At 43.2% G+C, this 21,679-nt stretch overlaps 1 protein-coding gene across 1 annotated transcript; it reads right to left on the bottom strand.

Moving 5' to 3' along the window:
* Positions 1-6,476: 6,476 nt before the first annotated feature.
* On the bottom strand, positions 6,477-17,557 carry LOC118372183 (zinc finger protein 507-like). The gene is made up of 7 exons (XM_035757977.1): positions 17,446-17,557; positions 14,105-16,260; positions 13,496-13,613; positions 12,946-13,057; positions 11,354-11,458; positions 10,759-10,893; positions 6,477-10,626 (listed from the first exon to the last, which is right to left on the bottom strand). The coding sequence occupies exons 2-7, from the start codon at positions 16,256-16,258 to the stop codon at positions 10,224-10,226; spliced, it is 3,027 nt and encodes a 1,008-aa protein (XP_035613870.1). The 5' UTR covers positions 16,259-16,260; positions 17,446-17,557; the 3' UTR covers positions 6,477-10,223.
* Positions 17,558-21,679: the final 4,122 nt, after the last annotated feature.

Below are 21,679 nucleotides of genomic sequence, written 5' to 3' on the forward strand. Positions count from 1 at the left end.
AATACATCAGCGTAGGTGGAAATGAATACCCCATAAACACCAGGACAGTGCATAGACTATTCTTTGACCTGGTTGTTATTTGAATCTGAAAGTCTCCATTAGAACACATCTCGTACTTTTATCACCCAATGATTACTGCATCGATCGGAAATAATGACCACTCCATAATTTATTGTGTCATATACATTTTTAAAGATCAAGTTCTGTCACTCCAAGATGGGGAATAAACAAGTCCAAATTGAATCATTACATTGTGTTGAGACCCCATTGAATTTCTATGAGATATCAGACATTGTAGAGGACAAGAGAGAAATCTCTGGGCATCCAGATGGAAAAAATAGAAAGTGCAGCTGCTGACATGAAAGGGCTGAAGATTATCAAAGAGATTTAAGAAAATAAATTGGCAGGCCGCTTGTAGGAGCATAGGATTATGGGGCAAGAAAAGCGTAAATGTTTAATGGCTATCCTTTTTTTCATGGAAGGTGCTTGTTTGTCTTGGTTTATTTCTTGATAAGCACAAAGGAAAAGTAGGTTGCACACTCTCTCCCCCGCTCCCTCTCCTCTCAATTCCCCAACCCACTCATGCCATCTCTGCGAAGTTCAAGAAGCAAGACTGAAAGTGAGAGGCCTTGGCCTATTAAAGTTAAGCCTCCATCTTTCCCAGAAGACCCTATTGGAATTCTTAAGCCATGGGATAGAAAATTCTCAGTGATTTCTTCTTTTTACTTACTTGAACAGAAAACAGGGTTTTTAGAGCTTGGCAACTTGGGATCTAAATGTTACACAACTGTAAAGGCCTAAGAGTCACTTGAATTGAGTGTGAGTCCAGAGTCCTTCTTTCTTTCTTTTTTTTCCAATTGTGTCTTGATCTCCACTTTCACGGGGCACATTAAAGCTTTAGGTAAAAGCTTGATCTTGTAAACGAGTGAGTTGGTGAAATTATTTTTCTTAGCTGTTCTGAGAGGCGGTCGGGGTTTCATGTAAAATGAAGGGATTATAGAAGCAGACATTCTGATTCCCAATGAGGAGAATCCGTCCTCTGCTTATCACGACGCTAGCAGCTCGGGGTTACAGCACTTTCGAGGGGAGAAGTACAACCATATGAAAAAAAAGAGCTTTCCTTACCTTATTGATTCCAATTCCAGATCAATTTGCTCTGCTCATCTGCATTTTAATATTGTCTGGATATCCCACACTGTCTGTGAGCCCAGGATTGAATTTGCCATTATGTGAACCTGAAAATGCCTGGTCCTTCTGTGGCTCAGTTGGTAGAGCACGGCGCTTGTAACGCCAGGGTAGTGGGTTCGTTTCCCGGGACCACCCATACGTAGAATGTATGCACACATGACTGTAAGTCGCTTTGGATAAAAGCGTCAGCTAAATGGCATATATTATATTATTATTATTATTATTATTATATTATTATATTATTATATTATAAAATAACACTGCTTGCAATACAGTCAGCTTGCTTCTTCCCTCAGTACTGCAAAACTGTTGTTACCACTATGAGATGGGGACCACCCATGTTGATGGATTTCCTTATCTAACATGTAGCTTCTGTGGTAGAATTTAAAAAGACAATCTGCAGTAGAAACTTTTTGGTGAAAAGCTGAGGGATGGGGCTTGAGAAATGTAACCACTATCACATTCATAGACAGAGCTATAGAGGAAAAGACTGACAATCCATTGTATCAAAAGTATAGGTTCAACCATGTTTTGAGGTAATGCAGTGTTTGTTTACAAGTACATTGTTTAAAAAACAACGGAGTAAAGCAAACTTATATTTTGGGTTCTGATGGGGTGAACTAAGCTCATGATGCATTTACAAGTTACACTACATGACCAAATGTATGTGGACACGCGATCGTCAAAAATCTCATTGCAAAATCATGGTCATTAATATGGAGTTGGCCTGCCCCTTGCTTATATAACAGCCTCCACTCTTCTGGGAAGGCTTTCTACTAGATGTTGGAATATTGCTGCGGGGACTTGCTTCCATTCAGTCATAAAAGCATTAGTGAGGTTGAGCACTGACTTTGGGAGATTAGGCCTGGCTCGCAGTCGGCATTCCAATTCATCCCAAAGGTGTTCGATGGGGGTTGAGGTCAGGACTCTACGCAGGCCAGTCAAGTTATTCCACACTGATCTCAACAAACCATTTCTGTACGGGGGCATTGTCATTGCTGAAACAGGAAAGAGTTGGAAGCACAGAATCATCTAGAATGTCATTGTTCGCTGTAGAGTTAAGATTTCCGTTCACTGGAACTAAGGGGCCATCCCGAAACATGAAAAACAGCCCCAGACCATTATTCTTCCTCCACCAAACTGTATAGTTGGCGCTATGCATTGGGGCGGGTAGCACTCTCCTGGCATCCACCAAACCCAGATTCGTCCGTCGGACTACCAGTTAGTGAAGCGTGATTCCTCACTCCAGAGAACGCGTTTCCACTGTTCCAGAGTCCAATGGTGGTGAGCTTTACACTCGGTAGTGAGTGTTGCAACCGAGGACAGACGATTTTTACACGCTACTCGCTTCAGCACTCGGAGGTCTCGTTCTGTGTGGCTTACCATTTTGCGGCTGAGCCGTTGTTGCTCCTAGACACTTCTACTTCACAATAACAGCACTTACAGTTGACCGGGGAAGCTGTAGCAGGACAGAAATTTGACTAACTGACTTGTGGGAAAGGTAGCATCCTATGATGGTGCCACGTTGAAAGTCACTGAGCTCCTCAGTGAGGCTATTCTACTGCCAATGTTTGTCTATGGAGATTGCATGGCGGGGTGCTCAATTTTATACACCTGTCAGCAACAGCTGTAGATGAAATATCAAAATCCACTAATTTGAAGGGGTGTCCACATACTTTTGTATATATAGTGCATATTATTTAAGAATCGATGGGTACATGTCATTCATTTAAAAGTTTAAAAAATGGATGTAGCAATTGCAGATTGCCACTTTAAGGCAGGAGGTCCAGTGATCAATGAAAACTTCCATTCATGTGTGCCCATGGTAGAAGTGGTCAGAAAGTGACATTGTGGATATCAAAACAGTCAGGAGATAGAGTGGCTCAAAATTGACCCATTTTGCATACCCCACCCTACCATGAGACATCCATGTCTTCATCACTGGAAAATATAAACAGTTGAGTGTGATATCATTTGAAAACTTACAAATAGGGTTGTCACATTATTTAATAATTTCTTTAAAAAATATTTTTTATAAAGGCCCAGTGCAGTCAAAAACGTAATTCTCTGTTTATAAAAATATATTTCCACACTATAAGGTTGGAATAATACTGTGGAATTGTGAAAATGTGGATTATGCCAATTTAATGTAAGAGTTGTTTGAAAAGACTGCTTGAAATTTCAGCCTGTTTTGGGGGGATTGAGCTTTGAGATCATCAGGCAGTAAAAATGGGTTAATAGACCAATAAGAGTTACACATCTCTCTGACTATAACAGCTAGTTTTCAGTTTTCCCCTCCCCACTCAGACCACTCCCAGATAGTCATAGCAAAATTATTGTTTGGGAAATTGCTCTTTGCTAAGAAGCTATTATTTTATTTTTTGGACCATTTGAATTGAAAACAATTACAGTAAGGTAGTTAATTGTTACTCAGAAATGATTAGATATTGAGATAAAAACGGCTGCATCATTGGACCTTAAGTAATATATATATATATACTGTATATAAACTCTACAAAAAAAGAAACGTCACTGTGAACTGCGTTTATTTTCAGCAAACTTAACATGTGGAAATATTTGTATGAACATAACAAGATTCAACAACTGAGACATAAACTGAACAAGTTCCACAGACATGTGACTAACAGAAATGGGATGTGTCCCTGAACAAGGGGAGGTCAAAATCAAAAGTAACAGTCAGTATCTGGTGTGGCCACCAGCAACATCAAGCACTGCAGTGCATCTCCTCCTCATGGACTGCACCAGATTTGCCAGTTCTTGCTGTGAGATGTTACCCCGCTCTTCCGCCACGGCACCTGCAAGTTCCCGGACATTTCTGGGTGGAATGGCCTTAGCCCTCACCCTCCGATCCAACAGGTCCCAGACGTGCTCAATGGGATTGAGATCCGGACTCTTCGTTGGCCATGGCAGAACACTGGCGTTCCTGTCTTGCAGGAAATCACGCACAGAACGAGCAGTATGGCTGGAGGCATTGTCATGCTTATGTCAGGAAGGGTACCACATGAGGGAGGAGGCTGTCTTCCCTGTAACGCACAGCATTGAGATTGCCTGCAATGACAACAAGCTCAGTCTAATGATGCTGTGACACACCGCCCCAGACCATGACGGACTCGCCACCTCCAAATCGATCCCGCTCCAGAGTACAGGCCTCAGTATAACGCTCATTCCTTCGATGATGAGCGCAAATCAGACCATCACTGACAGTGGGTTTGTTCCCATAGGTGATGTTGTTGCTGGTGATGTCTGATGAGGACCTGCCTTACAACAGGCCTAGAAGCCCTCAGTCCAGCCTCTCAGCCTAGTGCGGACAGTCTGAGCACTGATGGAGGAATTGTGCGTTCCTGGTGTAACTCGGGCAGTTGTTGCCATCCTGTACCTGTCCCGCAGGTGTGATGTTTGGATGTACCGATCCTGTACAGGTGTTGTTACATGTGGTCTGCCACTGCGAGGACGATCAGCTGTCCATCCTGTCTCCCTGTAGTGCTGTCTTAGGCCTCTCACAGTACAGACATTGCCATTTATTGCCCTGGTCACATCTGCAGTCCTCATGCCTCCTTGCAGCATGTCTAAGGCACGTTCACGCAGATGAGCAGCGACCTTGGGCATCTTTCTTTTGGTGTTTTTCAGAGTCAGTAGAAAGACCTTAGTGTCCTACGTTTTCATAACTGTGACCTTAATTGCCTACCATCTGGTAAGCTGTTAGTGTCTTAACGATCGTTCCACAGGTGCATGTTCATTAATTGTTTATGGTTCATTGAACAAGCATGGGAAACCGAGTTTAAACCCTTTACAATGAAGATCTGTGAAGTTATTTGGATTTTTACAAATTAGCTTTGAAAGAAAGGGTCCTGAAAAAGGGACGTTTCTTTTTTGAAGAGTTTATATACAGTGCCAGTCAAAAGTTTGTACGCCTACTCATTCAAGGGTTTTTCTTTATTTTTTTGTATTTTCTACATTGTAGAATAATAGTGAAGACATCAACACTATGAAATATCACATATGGAATCATGTAGTCACCACAAAAGTGTCAAACAAATTATTCTTCAAAGTAGCCACCCTTTGCAACATTGATGACAGCTTTGCACACTCTTGGCATTCTCTCAACCATCTTCACCTGGAATGCATTTCCAAAAGTCTTGAATGAGTTTTTGGCTGCTTTTTCTTCACTCTGCGGTCCAACTCATCCCAAACCATGTCAATTGGGTTGAGGTCGGGTGATTATGGAGGCCAGGTAATCTGATGCAGTAGTCCATCAATCTCCTTTGTCAAATAGGTCTTACACAGCCTGGAGGTATGTTGGTTCATTGTCCTGTTGAAAAACAAATGGTCGTCACACTAAGAGCAAACCAGATGGGATGGCATATCGCTGCAGAATGCTGTGGTAGCCATGCTGGTTAAGTGTGCCTTGAATTCCAAATAAATCCCCGACAGTGTCACCAGGAAAGCACCCCCACACATCACACCTCCTCCTGCATGAGTATTCAGCCCCTTTGCTATGAGACACTCAAAATTGAGCTCAGGTGCATCCTGTTTCCATTGAACATCCTTGAGATCTTTCTACAACTTGATTGGAGTCCATCTGTGGTAAATTCAATTGGTTGGACATATTCCTTCAGACCACTCCAATTTAGCAGGTATTGTTGAAATTGTAACTGAAATATAAACTTCCAATTATTACCAGAAAGATAGCTGCTGGTCCACCCACCGTCAAATGTCAACTTGAAAGGAAATGCGTATTCTATTATTATCTATATTTCTATTATGTCAACAGGTCTCCAAGGAAGATTGACAGTTTAATTTAAACAATTGATACTCTCACTCGAGTCAACATTATCTGACCTCCAACCAGCTTTGTGATATCATTTCGAAAGGTGACATTTTATTTCACATTTTTAGTATCCATCAGCCAAAGCATGACACCCACCCTGTATTCAGGAGTACGCGGTGTCAAAACCAATGGTGAGGACAAAACAAACACCTCTGATGAAGTAGAATACCTGCTGTTTTTTTCTACAAAACTGAAACACTGCTGGGTTTTTCAGTTTAGAAAGGACATCCAGTCAACTTGACAACTGTGGGAAGCATTGGAGTCAACATGGGCCAGCATCCCTGTGGAACCCACTTGAAATTTTGTAGAGTCCAATGCCCTGACGAATTGAGGGTGTTCTATGTATGGAAGGTTTAGTTCAAATCAAAAAAGGGGTGCAGTCAAAAAGTGATTCAAATCATATCATAACGACCCATACACTAGTTCAATAAAAACACAGTTTATCCACAAAGTATTTATTACAAAAAAATACACTGGCTGAGTCATGACATAATATTGTCTATGATGACCAAAATAAATAGATAGCAAGCATCGCTCTGTGTGGCCTAACGGAGTGAATCCTGTGTCCACACATTACACTGAACTTGAAACACGGTAAGCACTGAACAGCGTAAGTGAGATATCACATTTTCTCCTTTGGCATGAAATGCATGCAGCTCAGTGTAAAACTCAAACACTCCCCTCAAATACATTACAGTCAATTAAAAAGCACAGCCATTTTCCAAATTGTTAGCAAATTTGTTTATTAATTTTTTTTTTTTTTAAATGGACTTAGTGTTTTTTCTTTACAATATATTTAAAAATAGATTATAAAAAAGTCAGTTTGCAATACTACAGTATTTCAACTATTTATGTACAGACCCATCCCACTGGGCACAGACATCAATTCAACATCTATTCCACGTTGGTTCAATGTCATTTTAAGAAATGATGTGGAAACAACATTGATCCAACCAGCGTGCACCCAAGTGGGAAATTACAGTACCAAGTGATTGGATACGTCACAGAGAAAGGGGAGGTGTTACAGAGGCTATTCAGCTTTGACTGAGTAACACCCAAGACCTCCTGGGAACATCATTCTGAACAGATGGGCGCACAACAGCACCCACGGGCAGACATAGCCTATAACAAATAGCTATCGAATGACTACAAGAGACTCAAATCAAAAAGGCACAAACGTTGACAGGATGATCATTAATATCACAGTAAAATGTCTTTGAAAATTCACAATCTATTTGACGGTTACCCATCACATGGCACCCTGCAGTTGAATGAGTAGGGAGCTGGGGATTAGATTTGGTTAGTCAAACTAAGAACATGTCCAAATCATCCACATCAGATGTCACATACCCTATAAAGAACTTTCCTCTCCCATCCAGGTTCTCATGTCAGTTCATAGCCTAATTTCTGAAATGAAAGCCGGGGGGAGACAGAGTGGTAGACTCACACGGATGCGTCTCCATCTGAAATCTAACATTTCCCGACTCGAATAGACAAATAACAAGGAGTATAGGAGATAAACAAGCATGGTAGTATACCTACTTGAGTATACAATCTTGCCAGCAGACCGGACATAAGCTACTGAACAAATGTATTAGAACAATTCAGTCATGGATTGTATGTGTGCCATTCAGAGGGTGAACGGGCAAGACAAAAATATTTAAGTGCGTTCGAACGGGGTCTGGTAGTAGGTTCCAGGCTCTCTGGTTTGTTTTTCACACTCGACACATAAAAACAAAGAGACTTCGTCCTGGATCTAAGGTTTCAATTTCCTACATGTGACAATGTAAATACTGAACCAACAAACAAAAGATAAGCTCTACAGAAATAACAAATTGCCTTCACGAAATGACACATTTAGCCAACTCCGCATGGGGCAAAATGAACATTAAAATAACCTGAAGCTTTCCCACAAGAAATATGATGTCAGATCTATCCAAAACTATTTGCACATCTGACCCAAAACCACCAAATCAATTCATTTAGGCCCATAGTCAGTTCCCTTTCCCCCACTGTATCCCCTCTGTCTCATGGTCTGCATAGGTAAGAAGATCATTAGGCCCCCAGAAAGACACAGCAAGAAGCTGCGCTACAGTACGTCCACAAATAACAAATAGAATCATACAAAAAGCGGCGGCCATAAACCTTGATAGGCCACGTTCTGCCACGTATAATCTATGATCAGCATGAGGTTCTCCCTGGTTGTCGCTTGCTTTAATTCACCCAACCACTCATTAAAATGCAAACTATGTAAATGTGGGGTGGGGGAATTAAGTGCGGTTTAAATGCAGACCGTCACGGTCTTCCTAACATTAGTACTTTGAATTGTAAATGAACGTGAGACAATAATAATCTGCCGCTTATAATGAGAATTTCAGCGTGCAGAAGATAATGATTACATTTATTTGATACATTGAGCGACACAAACGCAAATCCGGGAAATCCCATGAATGATGGATATTTAATTTGATCATCATTTCCTACACCCATCTGTCTATGTAAAAACAGTAAGGGCATGGCAATTATTTCCATGTCGCCACTCTGCATACCAAGCATGTTTAGTGTGAAACTAAACGGAAAGGTGAGTGAAGTTCGGAAACACTTTAGCAGAGGCAGTCAAACGGAAAACACCATATTCAATGTCAGTCTACAGTAGGCCTATAGGCCTATCACTTGAAAAGCTGGTCATATATCAACCTCTGCTATTGGTCAATACAGCACAGATTAGAGACAGGCTACTAATGAACCTGCTATTGAACCTGCTATTCCTTTGTTCTCGCAAAGGTTTAGTATACTAGCACACCGCTCTGTGCTCGGATGTCAATCACTCCATCTATCCATTATCTACAAGTGCTAGGCCTATATGGAGAAACTTTGGAAATTGCTTAACATATTCAAGTGATAAACTTGGAAATTATTTAACTAAAACATGAATCTAGAAAAGATGATCGTAACCAGAACAGTAATACTTTCACTAAAGTAACTATAAGTAGCCTAAGCTAAACACAGTTGGGTGTTGGCCGCAATCAAAGTTCAATGGATGTCCATTTACCATCTCGCCACCGTTACACCCGGGTCGAGCGCGACCACTAATATGCACCATAATAGACTGATCGTAGCTTAAAGATTCCGCCCAAACATATTTCTGCCTCAAGAGCCCTTGATGCTGTGGTGTTTTTCTGGTAAAACAACAACTTGTGCCAGCCTATCTATCCTACAGCTTTAGGAAACCACCCTCAAGTGACCCATCATTACCATAACTTTCCAGAGGTCCAATAGGTCAAAATAGCATCAAACAGTGCATTGAACAAAACAAGGCATCTCCTTCGCTTCGACATAACGGAAACCAACACGCCTACATTGATACATATTATTAACCAGCCTGGTCTCATAGGCTAGACGTAACATAGTAAAAGGTAAATCCAGGACACTCAAATTAGTATGATAGGTTACGTTTCTCATGGTATGTATTAATTTGTGGAAGTCCACCATCCATTTCGTATGATATGTTACGAATTACAATTCATATTTTATGTTACGAATTTGCAAAACATACAATATGTTATGAAATTTGCTAAATATATGCTATGTTACGAATTATCGCTAGGTGGCTAACAGCTGTTAAGAATTTGCAAAATGTACAATATCGATTGTCTCAGATTTACGTACAGAATAATACGAAATGCTCTGAGACCAGGTTGTATTAACCCATATTAAAATATAAATATAGCTATGATGAAAAACAACATGCAAGTAGATGGCATCTCTGTACAGCCTAGTGCAGGTGCCACAGATAAACTATAAATGTGAAGGATTAAATATATTAAATTATATTAAAATATTTGTATAGAAAAGCTGCCATGTGGTCAATATATGTTTGCTGAGTAAAATGGACTGAGCTCCATTTGTAAATACGGAAATGTCTGTTTGCTGAGGTATTAAACGTGTCTGAACTTGTTCAGGTATAACATTTTACTGCAAATCCTTGAAATTGGAATTTTCCAATTTTCTATATGTCTGAGCTCCAACAGAGACACTTTTTGTAACCTTCTGTTAAGTACATGAAATTAAGAACCAGAAAACAAGATGCAAGGTACAGTACTTCCCTGTTAGGTCAGACTTAAGTCAGTCTGAGTGAGGGGGTAGGTTCCTGGCTCTCTGTTGGGGTATGGGGTTAAATGCTGTCTCACTGTGCTGTGCTGCCCTCTGCTGGTTGGGCTGCTCCTTGCTGCTGCTCCTTGTTCAGGATGATGCTGATGATGTCTCCCTCATGTTCCTTCATGTGCTCCATCAGTCTCTCCTTGCTGGTAGACTCAAAGCCACAGATACAGCAGCAGAACAGCAGCACACAATACTCCATGCCGGCCCGGGACTGGACCCCCTCCATCCCGAGGGGGCTGTGCTGGGGGGTTTCACTCTGGGGGGCAGGCTCTCTGGAGGACCACTGGATGAGCTCTGTTGATGCCCCTGAGCCAGCTCCCACACTGTCCACAGGGATTCCTGCTAGAGGGGCTGGGTCCTCCTTCCCACCCTGCACCACACCTGACTGCTCTGCCACTGCAGGAACCTTCTGCGGGGCACTGGGGGAACTACAGCCAGGGAGAGAGAGCAGGTTCACCATCAAGACAAAGACATGACCCTACACATCCCTGTTCACTGGGACCCAAACACAGGCTTCAGTCTGACCATTAAAACTCCAATCCCCATCACCCCCTACTCACCGGCCGCTCTGGGAGATGGCCTCGTTGATGGCTTTGTTCACCTGCTCGTAGTTGTAGTTCTGATCGCCAGCGTGCTTCCACATGTGAGACTTGAGGGACGGAGGGTGACTGCACACATAGCCACACAGTGAACACCTGAAAAACCAAAAGGAGTAAGTGAGAGTGGGGAAGACGGAGAAAGGAAAGGGCTCAAGTCTGCAGCAGAAGCAGCTGATTTAATATGCTACTCGGGGTTCACTTTAATCCCCTCAACTCCATTATATCAAAAGGGATCAGCTGCACTAAAGACTCCGCAGGGAAAGACCTAGTGGCACACATGCTCTGATACTGCTTATCTGTACTGCTCTACATTATGCTCCAGCCAACTCTACATACCCAGACATCCTCCATATCGACACTAAAAGGAGAGTTCAGTAGGAGTTCTTTCTGATGGTCGATGGGTTCTTCTTACACTTCAGCCTTTTCCGCCATCCCCACACTCTTTCGAAGCACATTGGCTTACTTTCTCCACCTCTCCCACTCCCCTGCCCAGCTCTTCCCTCTATGACCCTGAGCCGGTCCTGTACCTGTACCTCTCCACAAGCTGATCCCTCACCTGTACTGCTCCAGTAGCTGGACAGCCTGGTGCTCCTGGGGATGTCTCCTCATGTGGCTCTTCAGGCTGTTCATGTTGGTCGTGGCAAAGTCACAGCTGCAGCACCTATAGTACCAGAGAGTGGGCCAGAGTTGGAGGGAATATCTCTGTACAGGACTGTTGTTTGACAGTTTGTGTTGTGCTCGGCTGTTTAAGCTCGGCTTACTCTTCTGTTTCGGCTGGTACAGCAGGAAAAGCCTGGAGGGCCACATTGTTGCCTTGGCGGCTATTTTGTTGCGAAGCTCAAAGTGTAACTGGAAGCAAAACGTTCAGAGATGCGATACACTGTGTGGCTCAAATGGATAAGATGGCCTTAGTTAAAAGGCGTGCGCTTCTCTGTGGAACGGTCTGAAGTGTGTCAAGGATACCAAAGCATAAGGGTAGAAAGACTGCACTCCCTTGTATGAAAGAGCTCTATTGAGGGTCTATAGTGGGAAAACATCAAAACAAACTAGATGTGTCACCCCCAGACATCTGACGGCGCCTCGAGTACAGGGCCGATCCGCTTACACGGGTGTGAGAAATACTCCAGCTGTAGACTGCGGCCAATGTTCATCTTTACCTAACACTCACTGCCCCCTGCTGGAGAGCTGCATCATAACATTGACATTCTATTTTATTAATGGGTTTGAGTGAGCAATAGGATCGTGTCATCGGAAACATGGAAAGCGGTGAATTTCTGGATGACTAAAATTAACCTCGCCTAGTTTGAGCGGCATCATCTGTCGGGCAGCAAGAGTACGTCACAGAAGAACGATGCCGGTAGGTAAGACGTTTAGGTAAGACCTGTGAATGCTAACTAAAGCAACAATGGGTATGCAGACACGGTCCAAAGTCTCAGTTGAATCTTTGCGCTGCGCAATTCAGTCATCACAAAAAAATGATGATGATTAGTATCAATCGGGAGGGCATTGGTTTTTCAAACCCTATATTGTACAGTACAGAAATGCCACTAGGCAAACAATGCCTAACACCCTCGCCAAAATATTTACCAGAACTAAAAGATTGTCTACTGATGTGATTTAAATCATTGTTGTGGAATTAGAACATTGAATTGTTTGTTTTTTTCAATTAAAAAAAAAAAGAAGTGTGATTTTGAGAGTGAAAACCTGAACAAATTCAGAAACCTGGAAAAACAAAAACGGAATTAAGCAAAATATTAAACAGATTTTATATGGCCCTACAACTGTAGCCTTCTTGAGCAAAGGTCTTATATTTTCCCTCAAAACAATCAATGTGAATATGATATTGCCAAGTTCAAATTGTATTATGTGTGTATGGAGGGTGGGTTATTATAGGCTAGCTTGCTCATCCCACAAGTTAAAGATAAAAATAAAAAAAAACACCTGATATTGTAATTATGCACGCATCATCAACTATCCTGTGAGATATTGGCCCGGGCCAGTATTATTTCCCCCAATTCAGGCCAGTAGCTCTTAGTTGGCACTGGCAAATTTACTTGAATGTCAAGTCCTAAGGAATCCAGACTGCAATCATGACGAATCCTATTGACCTTATTAAAAACACACAGACAGTAGACACCCAGCACCAACCTGTAAGGCTTGTCAGAGTTATGGATCCTCCGGTGGTTCCGAACTCCAACGTAAGTGGAGCTGGTGTAATCACACACGTCACATTTGTACACCTTCTGCGAACTGATGGAGTCTGGAGAGTGGAACAAAAGTACACATTAAATACTGTGGACAAAGAATGCGGTAGCGATAAAATGAAACACCCAAAACGGGTAGTGGAGAGGATAGTTGGTGACAAATCTTTGATTAAAGGTAAAAAGACTGGTCAAGTTGGAAAATGCACGTGGTGCAACGCTCACCATTAAAAACATTTTATTCGAGCTTTTTTTAAACATGTTTTTTTTATTAAAGGCTTGACGGTTCAGAAAAAGGACATTGATGAAGGCCAAAATATCAAGCTTTTAATAGTTGCCAAAATAAAACACATTTTTAACGGTGAGCGAGCATCGCCCCTTTCACTTTTCCAATTAATAAAACGTTTTTTTTTTTTTGGGGTTGCATCTCGACTCGCGTTGGTCGAGCGCTCTCCACTTCTTTCCATTGGGAAAACACATTTGACACATTTCCTCACCATCGTCTGTCATCTTTACAGATCCCTCCGCGGTGGCCGTGGTGTCAGTGACAGGGGTTAGTGTTGCGCCGGTGTCGCCCAAACCGTGCTGGTCTGTCTCGTGGTTCCTCAGCTGACTCTGTGGAAAGCGTCAGTGATAAAAGAACACAAGTAAAAACTTAATGAGATCTTCTAGGGCTGAACATAAAGCACACAGGCTACCCTCACCTCTCCTAACAAAAATAAAAAAGATATCCGATATCTATGGAGTTCAAAACCCCACAGAATTCTATGATGGACTTAATGAGGTCTGCAGAAACGGGCGAGGCGTCTCATGAAAGTAATGAAATCAATAGGCTCGTTCTCTACTCCCTGAATCAAACTAAACTTCCCCTGCTGCACTGCACCAACCAGCACTATGCTGCAGAAAAAAAATCCATCTCAACTCTCACTTCTACAATCAGTTCATCTCATCTTATCTTTATGACCGTAATTTGGGTCATCGAGAAACAAAACTCAAGAGCAATATTCTCTCCTAGAGGAGGCGCCACTTCAATAATAAATCTCTTATCAGTGACATTGAGGCACACAGTCTGTCCTAATTTCTCTCTCTTCAGTCTTTCTACTCACTTTGTAATAAAAGGCCTCAGTACACTCCTTGCAGTGGTACATCCTGGTCTTGCAGTGGTTGATCATGTGGCTCTCTAGATCTTTGCTGTCCAGGGCAATGTGTTCACAGATGGGACACTGATAGGGCTGTCTCTGGCGGTGTACTCGCAGGTGCTGCTTGATGTAGCCCTTGTTCCCACTACTGTAGCGACACAGGCGACAGTGGTAGGGCCTCTCGCTGCCAGGGATGTAGTCCACCAGACCCCCACCAGGGTTATCCGGGTCCCCCCCTCCACAGGCGCTGACCTCCCCAGCGTGCTGGCTCTGGGCATTGTCCTGGAGCTCCTTCAGGATGTCCTCGTCCGTGGCATTCTGGTCCGAGCGCTCCTTTAGCCTCTCTATGACCGTCAGCAGGGACAGGCTGATGCCAGCCTTGGTGGGGCCCTCGGCCAGCCCGTCCTCTCTGGACCCCTGCAACTCCAGGTCTACCAGCGCTGCCCCCACATTGCCCATGCCGGTCAGCTCCTCTACTGCTGCAGGGACTCTGTCGGCTGCTACTGCTGCAGCCGTGGCCATCTCCAGGAGCCACTGGCCCGTGTCAGGGCTCTGGGAGCCCTGACCCACGATGCTCCTGATGTGCTCCGCGGTCCTCATGGGCATGGTCACCAGGGCTTCAGCGGCCAGGGAGTGAAGCCTCAGAGACTCAGAGTGGGTCCTCCTGCGGGCTGGGGGAGCGTTCTCGTCACGTGGAGGGTCCGTAGTGGTCTGCTGCCTCTCACTGTTGCTCCAGCCAATCACCACCTCCTGCTGCCCATCCTTGTCAACAAACATTGGCTGGTTCTCCACATGGTGCGCCTCCTCTGCAGCCAGCAGGCTCTTGTCTCTGCCCACCTCTGGGCTGGGGAGGATGGGGAGGGGCTGGGTGGCCACAGGTTCCTCTGCGCAGGGCAGTCGTTCCACTATGACATTGACATGGTCTGCACTGTTGGGGCTGCAGCTGATGATCTTCTGGGCTGACGACAGGAGGCTGTCTTTTGTACTGGTAATATGACAACAGCCCTGCATAGGTTCCACCTCAGTTTCTGTGGTCACCTGTACCTCCAACATTGGTTCCTCAGTGACAGGGTCTTTAGAGGGATATGGCCCCTCCACTGGGCTCTCCTCTGTGATCGGTTCTGTCACGGCCTCATTCCCACATTCCGCCACAGGGGCACAGAGGTTGATCTGGAATGTGGACATCTTGTTGAGGTTCTGAGATTTCTCTGGGACCGGTGTGAGGACTACTATGGCTTCTTCTGCAGGAGGAACTACAGGAGGTGCTGGTGCCACTGCCTCGTCCTCAAAGATAGGGTAAGAGCAGTCCACCAGACCTGCGTGCTTCCATGCATGGGTCTTTAACATTCGCTGCTGTCCACACACATAGCTGCAGATCAGGCAGCGGTACATCCCATACTCCTCATAGCTGTACCACTTCTTCTTAGCAGGGGTGTCCTCAGCACAGTCCATGGCAGTTTTGAACACAGCCTCCTTCACACTACCCCCCATCCCTAACCCCTCATTTCCCTCGCTGGCCTGCTGGCTGGATACAGGGTTCTTGTTAGAGTTGCTGCAGTCAAAGTGGAGCCTGACATGGGCCTCTAGCTCCTCTTGGTGGCTGGAGGTGAAGCGACACTCAGAACACATGAGGATGAGGTCACTGTGCTGCTCATCGTGCTGCCGCAGATGCTCCTTCAGCAGGCTCAAGGTCGGGGACAGGAACCGACACAGGCTGCACTGGTAACAGGTGATGGTCCTACTGCTGCCAGCGGGTGCACTGTTGTCTGGCTGGATTTTCTGATCTTTCACCTCTTCCTCCAACTCCCGGGCTCTCTTGCAGGGGGAGGACCCACCACTGCCCTCCCTGATCTCTGGGACTCTGACGGAGGCACAGGACATGAGGGCTCTCTTCTTCCCAGCCAGGGTGAATCGACGCGGGCGCTTCTCCACGATCTTGCTGAGCTTCTCGATCACCTCGATGAGGGAGTCTGCAGCCTGTTTCTGCTGCTGCCCCTGGTCATCATCCCTAGGCTCCATCAGGGTACCTGGGGGCGTTTCCACCCTTTCAGGGAGGAAGACAGACTCCCGTTGGCCTCTAGAGTGGGGGACCAAGATGGCAACTCCACTGCTGTCCTCCATGCCTGTAGAAAGCAAAACAAGACTGTTAAAACTACCACAATCAGCTTTGCATGCATAGCACAGAAATATGATCATGGCTCGTAAACTCTGTTAATGTGTCTCCTGCAGATATCGTATTGCTATCTTTGCAAATGTTCTTCTTTCCATCTTAGTCACACACAAACACATGTGTTTAGGCTTACACTGAAAAAGAAACCTGTTGTGGTACTGTTTTTGGCAGTGTGCAAAACACAGCAGGGGTCCCAGAGTACAGTACTGAACTTGGAAAGTCCCAATCAGAGTTATTTTGTTTTACCATCCAAGTATTCTAGTTGATAGAAAACGCTGTGGTAATTCAGTCAAGCGGATCAATGATAATTGAATAAGGATGCAGGGTTATTTTCCAGTGTCACAGAGGAAGACATTCCTGTGGTTTAAGCACATAATGTCTGCAATTGGTACCACACTTTCCCCTTTGACCGCAATCCAGGTTCCCTTTTCTTTGGGTTCTGCTTTTAAGGAATAGCCTAGGCCTAAATATCTCTGAACCTTCTGCAGTACTGTAACGTTACTACCTAGTGCTCCTTCTGCAAAAGTGACAAAGACATTGGGTAGGCAAATAGTTGCTCGTGCAATCCACAAACTGCAGTATATTAAGGGAATGTTCAAATCAAAGACATTCAAATAAGGTTTTTGCTAGGGTTTGGTAGCCAACTTGTTAGCAGACCACTTTGGCTTAGTAACTAGCTAACTAGTTGAACAGGGACATCGATATGTGTGCATGACTAGGAGGACTGCCCTCTGACAGAACCGTCTAATAATAACATTTAATTCAGGCGTGGTGGGTTGACTCTGCCTCTGCCTCTGGCTAGCTCACGAAAGCAAAATAATGATCTTTAAAAGATTATAGCTAGCTAACTTAGCTAGCAAAATGGCATGTTCCATAGCCACAACAATCGCGCAGCTGTGTCGAGAACATGGAGTCCAACGCTAGAGACATGCATTATTTATCTGGAAAAAGGGGCAGGACATGCACTGCACATGACAACAAGCCAACCGCTTGACTATAAGCTAAGCTAGCAGTAGCACACGAGTCTCTCACCCAACGCACTGTAAAATATATCTAGCTATTCAATGTGCTTCTTGTTTAATAAATACCAAAGCAAAGGGTCATGCGACTTGTATGTGTCAGTTAGCTAAGTACTTACTGAACCGGCAAATCTGAAAGATCTTTGGCCTCAGAACAAAATACAAAAAATATGCTTTATCCTTTATCAATAAAGGTGGCCTCTGTCTCTCACACTGTAAAATGGCGAGGATGGAGCACTGATCACGTGACTCCAGCCGAACTGGTCAGGTGACCAAGATGGAATCTGTCGTAATTTGAGACAGAATCAGAGTCCCACAAAAAATCCACTGAACAGTTACTGCACAGCATTGGTTTATGAGTATGTAATATGGGTGAATTCACTAGTAATATGCCTTAGTATAATGCAATCAAGCCCAAAATATAAACGCATATCAAACGGAGGTAAAGTGCAGGTGCAGCTCTGTCACTGAGAAGCTAAAATTCAATGTGCTTTGTAGTGCATAATGACCTTAATTTATCTTCCAAATATATTTTAAATCTAAGACTTGCTCTTCTTCAATTTATATTCACCACTCATCCCACCAGTTTGTGTAAATCAAATACTGCCATCTAGTGCTTGTTAAATGACATTGAAAAGCTTGTTCAATTGCACCAGGACTGACTTTAGGAAACCATCCCACAACCAATAGTAGCCCATTAAAATATATAACATATCCTTCATTTATCTCTCTGTATAACTTGACCACCATGACATTGTTTACACACCACCATGAAACACCAAACAAGAGGAAAGCGACTTTAAAATCCTAGGGACGAAATGCAAACAGTTTATGGAAAGCTGTTTTTAAAATATACATATATATATTTTTTTTACATCAAATTCAATTATCGATATCAATAACTAAAATGTTGTATAATAAATGTTTTTATATAAACAAACATACAATAATGACGTTCATGGGGGCGTGATTACATTTGCATGCTCCTGATAGGTTCTCTGCTCCCACTGACAGATAGACAGGAAGACACAGGTGAACTGATAATTCATGCATTACTTCATTGCGATTCAAGGCTCTTGAAGCTGATTGGTTTTCAGTTTTAATAATGCCAAAAATGCTAATATATACGGCATTCAACAATTATTGACATAAAATAGTGTAATTATCATATATCAGTAATAGTTTTTTTAATATAAAACAATTGAATTATCGATATCAATAACTTGAAATATTTGAAACAAAAAGTTAAGTGTTGATAAATCTATTATCAATATAAACATTTGAAATTCAAATATTGAAAGAAAAAATAAAATTATTAATATAACAATGATATTAATATAATGTTAAAACTGCTTTCCATACAATGTTACCCTTACTCATAACTCCAATTCCATTGCATTTCATTGAGCCATTATTGGATGTCCCATACAGCAGACCCTGCCCAAATGCTCTGTCTGAACGCAAATAGCTCCACCTAGCACGCGATACAGTTGGTTTTTCATACCAAAAAAATACATTACCAAGATTAGGAATGTTGCACCCGAATGTATTTTGAGAAACACGTGATCCAGCCGGAACTGTGGAATGGAATGGTTCAATGGAAATGTAAGGAAAGGTGCGAGGTAGTCATTACACGATGTGATGCTTTCAATTAGGTTGGCAACGCCACGTACATTTACAAAAAAACTAAACGTCCCTTTGTCTGTCACAAATGTTGAGTACACTTATATTTGAACTTACTCTGCCGATTTTTCGTGGTCCTTCAGCTGGTTGACATTTTTTTGACAAAATATCCACAGGAAAGTATTATTTAAACGACTTCAAAATGCAGGTCTGTGTGTGGCAATCAAGATGTTTGCTCATGACCGAAGGCAACAGGTTTTTACATGGTTTTGTACATGTGATAGAAATGTCAACTTCGAGCAGCTAAAGAACCAACCGACCGGTAGAGTAAGTTCAAATATGTTTCTTAAATATTCTGGCTTGTAAGGAAAATGTCCACGATTTTGCAGTGCTTTGTTTCAGACTGTATACCAAGAATCGGTATCAAAGTCAGATTTATTAGGCAAGGTGAGAGGGTGTCATAGCCGAGGTGGTGTGTGAATGTAGCCAGGTGCAACTTTGGTAAACTGCGCTCAGTAAGTGTATATTCTGTATTTGAAAGGTTCTTTCTCGCTTATATGAAAGTTAAATTCCAAAACTGTATTGCAAGTGAGGATTAATAACGTTTCTAAATGTTAAAACAAGGCGTCGGGATTGCAGTTAATTGATCCAGCTGTGGTGTTCAATTGATAACTCAACGGTTGGGTTTGCCCCCTTGTGTTCTTGAGAGCTAGCTACAAATGTACACCACTGTCACACATATTTGCACATGAAAAATAGGTCTATCCCATATCAATGTGATACCAGAACATGTTATATGATAAACACTGTTGTTCCATTTCAAACATCAGCTGGCCTGTCTCTTTGACAAACATAATTTTGATTTTCAAATGAGGAAATAAGAGGGACACGTTAAATGTATTTGTTATTAACTGCAATACTATCAATACAACATTTGTGTACTTCCTGAATTGAAATGGTTTTGACCCCGACCCTGGTAATAATGCGTGGTCCTGCAGTCCAGGGACTGGAAAGCATGGTCACGTCAGGACTACTCCATGTGATATTCATTCAGTGTGTATCTATTTCCCTTGAGCTTCAGGTAAAATATGGATGAAATTATCTGAGAGTTGTGTGTGGTTTTGCATGCTGCAGACAAAGGCCTAGTCTCAGGGTCCAGCCAATCCAGTGATGTAGTGTCTCGGTGTGTACTGGGCTGAACGTCGTGCTGGTGGTCACTAGAGAGAGACATTCATACAGGGCTGAGGAGAGAGGACGTGAGTTGGTCCAGTAATGCCTTGGCTGGATTTATTGTTTTAATTACATTTCCAGGCTTTTATCATACACTGTTTATGGTGGTGATTTGTCCACTGTATGACTTTGTTTGTAGAGCCAAAATTGTATTATTTGAGGGCTTCCTTGGTTTAGTGTGGCGGTGAGTTGCTACAGTATGTTTACTGTTGTCTAAACCTATGTCAAGATTTATCTACAGCAAGTCAGACCTAACCAATACCTGCCAAGATTTACTGTCCACGCATGATGTTTACCTACATTTAGCTGCTGGTTGTTTGTGTTTTGGTAGCCTACACACACAGCCATCTGTGCTCCACCACCATAACAACCCCTCCTCCATCCACACAACAATTGTGTGTGAGTTCAGAGATACACAGTCCATCTGACCCCCTTTATATTAAACAAATAACGGTATGCCATGACCTGCTTATTATTCATATCAATCTGACAGTGTAGGGTGGTGCCATTAGAGGTCAGGTTCCCTCCTGTGCTGCAGTGGAACATACTAATGTACGCCTCAGAGGAGGCTGGTGGGAGGAGCTATAGGAGTACTGGCTCACTGTAATGGAACGGATTCAAACATGCGGTTTCCCAATGCTTGATGCGCCTGATACTGTTCCATTTATTCCATGCCAGTCCTCCCATAGCTCCTCCCACCAGCCTCCTCTGGTCCACATTTCCCCCCCGCCGCTGTACTTGGTCAAGTTGCATATACATCTTCTTCCACATGATTTTATTAACTCTCATATCTACACCTCCTATTACCACAGCTGCCTCTCATTCAAAGGCACACGGCCTGCTCTCTAATTTGAAGTGACAAGCCATATACTTTCGCTCACACATTACGCGCTAGCCTCGGGCAAGGGAGCCTGCTCCTTTGAAAATGTTGGAATCAGGTTATTTCTATGGAAGTATTAAAGTAATACCTCAGTTTAAGCTATTATTTCATAGTTTATTTTTCTTCACCTGGAGGGCTCAGGGAGTGGTAGAAATGGTGAGAGGGAAACGCAGAAAGAGATGTACAGCATTGCGATACGTTTTGACAACACCTTTGATGAGTTGATGAGTCAATGTGTGAAGCTTATTGAGTGCAGACAAAGACAAAAAGCTCATATCTGATGGTTATGTGTGTGTGTGTTGGTTTTCTATGTAAATGCTTGTTTGTGTGGGGTTGCTTGTCTATATTTTAACGCGTGTATGTGCATGCGCACACCTGTGTGTTTGTGTGTGTCCGGCTGTGTGTGATCGTTGTCAGTGTGTATTTTTGAGAGTGAAGAGGAGAAGCCCCAGAGGACTGTGTGATCCAAACCCTGTCTGATGATGCCACAACATGCTAGAGCAGCTCTGTCACACCACCATCATATCACTCAAACCACATTCCACAGTTCTTCTGAAATTCCTATTCCTATTACCAAGACTCATGCATCATCACCATCATCATCACACCACACAAATCAA

This window comes from Oncorhynchus keta, chromosome 14 (assembly GCF_023373465.1).
Source record: "Oncorhynchus keta strain PuntledgeMale-10-30-2019 chromosome 14, Oket_V2, whole genome shotgun sequence".
NCBI lineage: Eukaryota > Metazoa > Chordata > Actinopteri > Salmoniformes > Salmonidae > Oncorhynchus > Oncorhynchus keta.

What these genes read in the sequence shown, in the direction of transcription:
- LOC118372183 (XM_035757977.1), bottom strand. Translation starts at nt 16,258, where the DNA reads ATGGAGGACAGCAGTGGAGTTGCCATCTTGGTCCCCCACTCTAGAGGC. An exon ending in TGTAAAGATGACAGACGATG is followed by an intron (nt 13,058 to 13,495) that starts GTGAGGAAATGT and finishes TCCACTCTCCAG; the next exon opens with ACTCCATCAGTTCGCAGAAG. An exon ending in AACTCTGACAAGCCTTACAG is followed by an intron (nt 11,459 to 12,945) that starts GTTGGTGCTGGG and finishes CTGGTACTATAG; the next exon opens with GTGCTGCAGCTGTGACTTTG.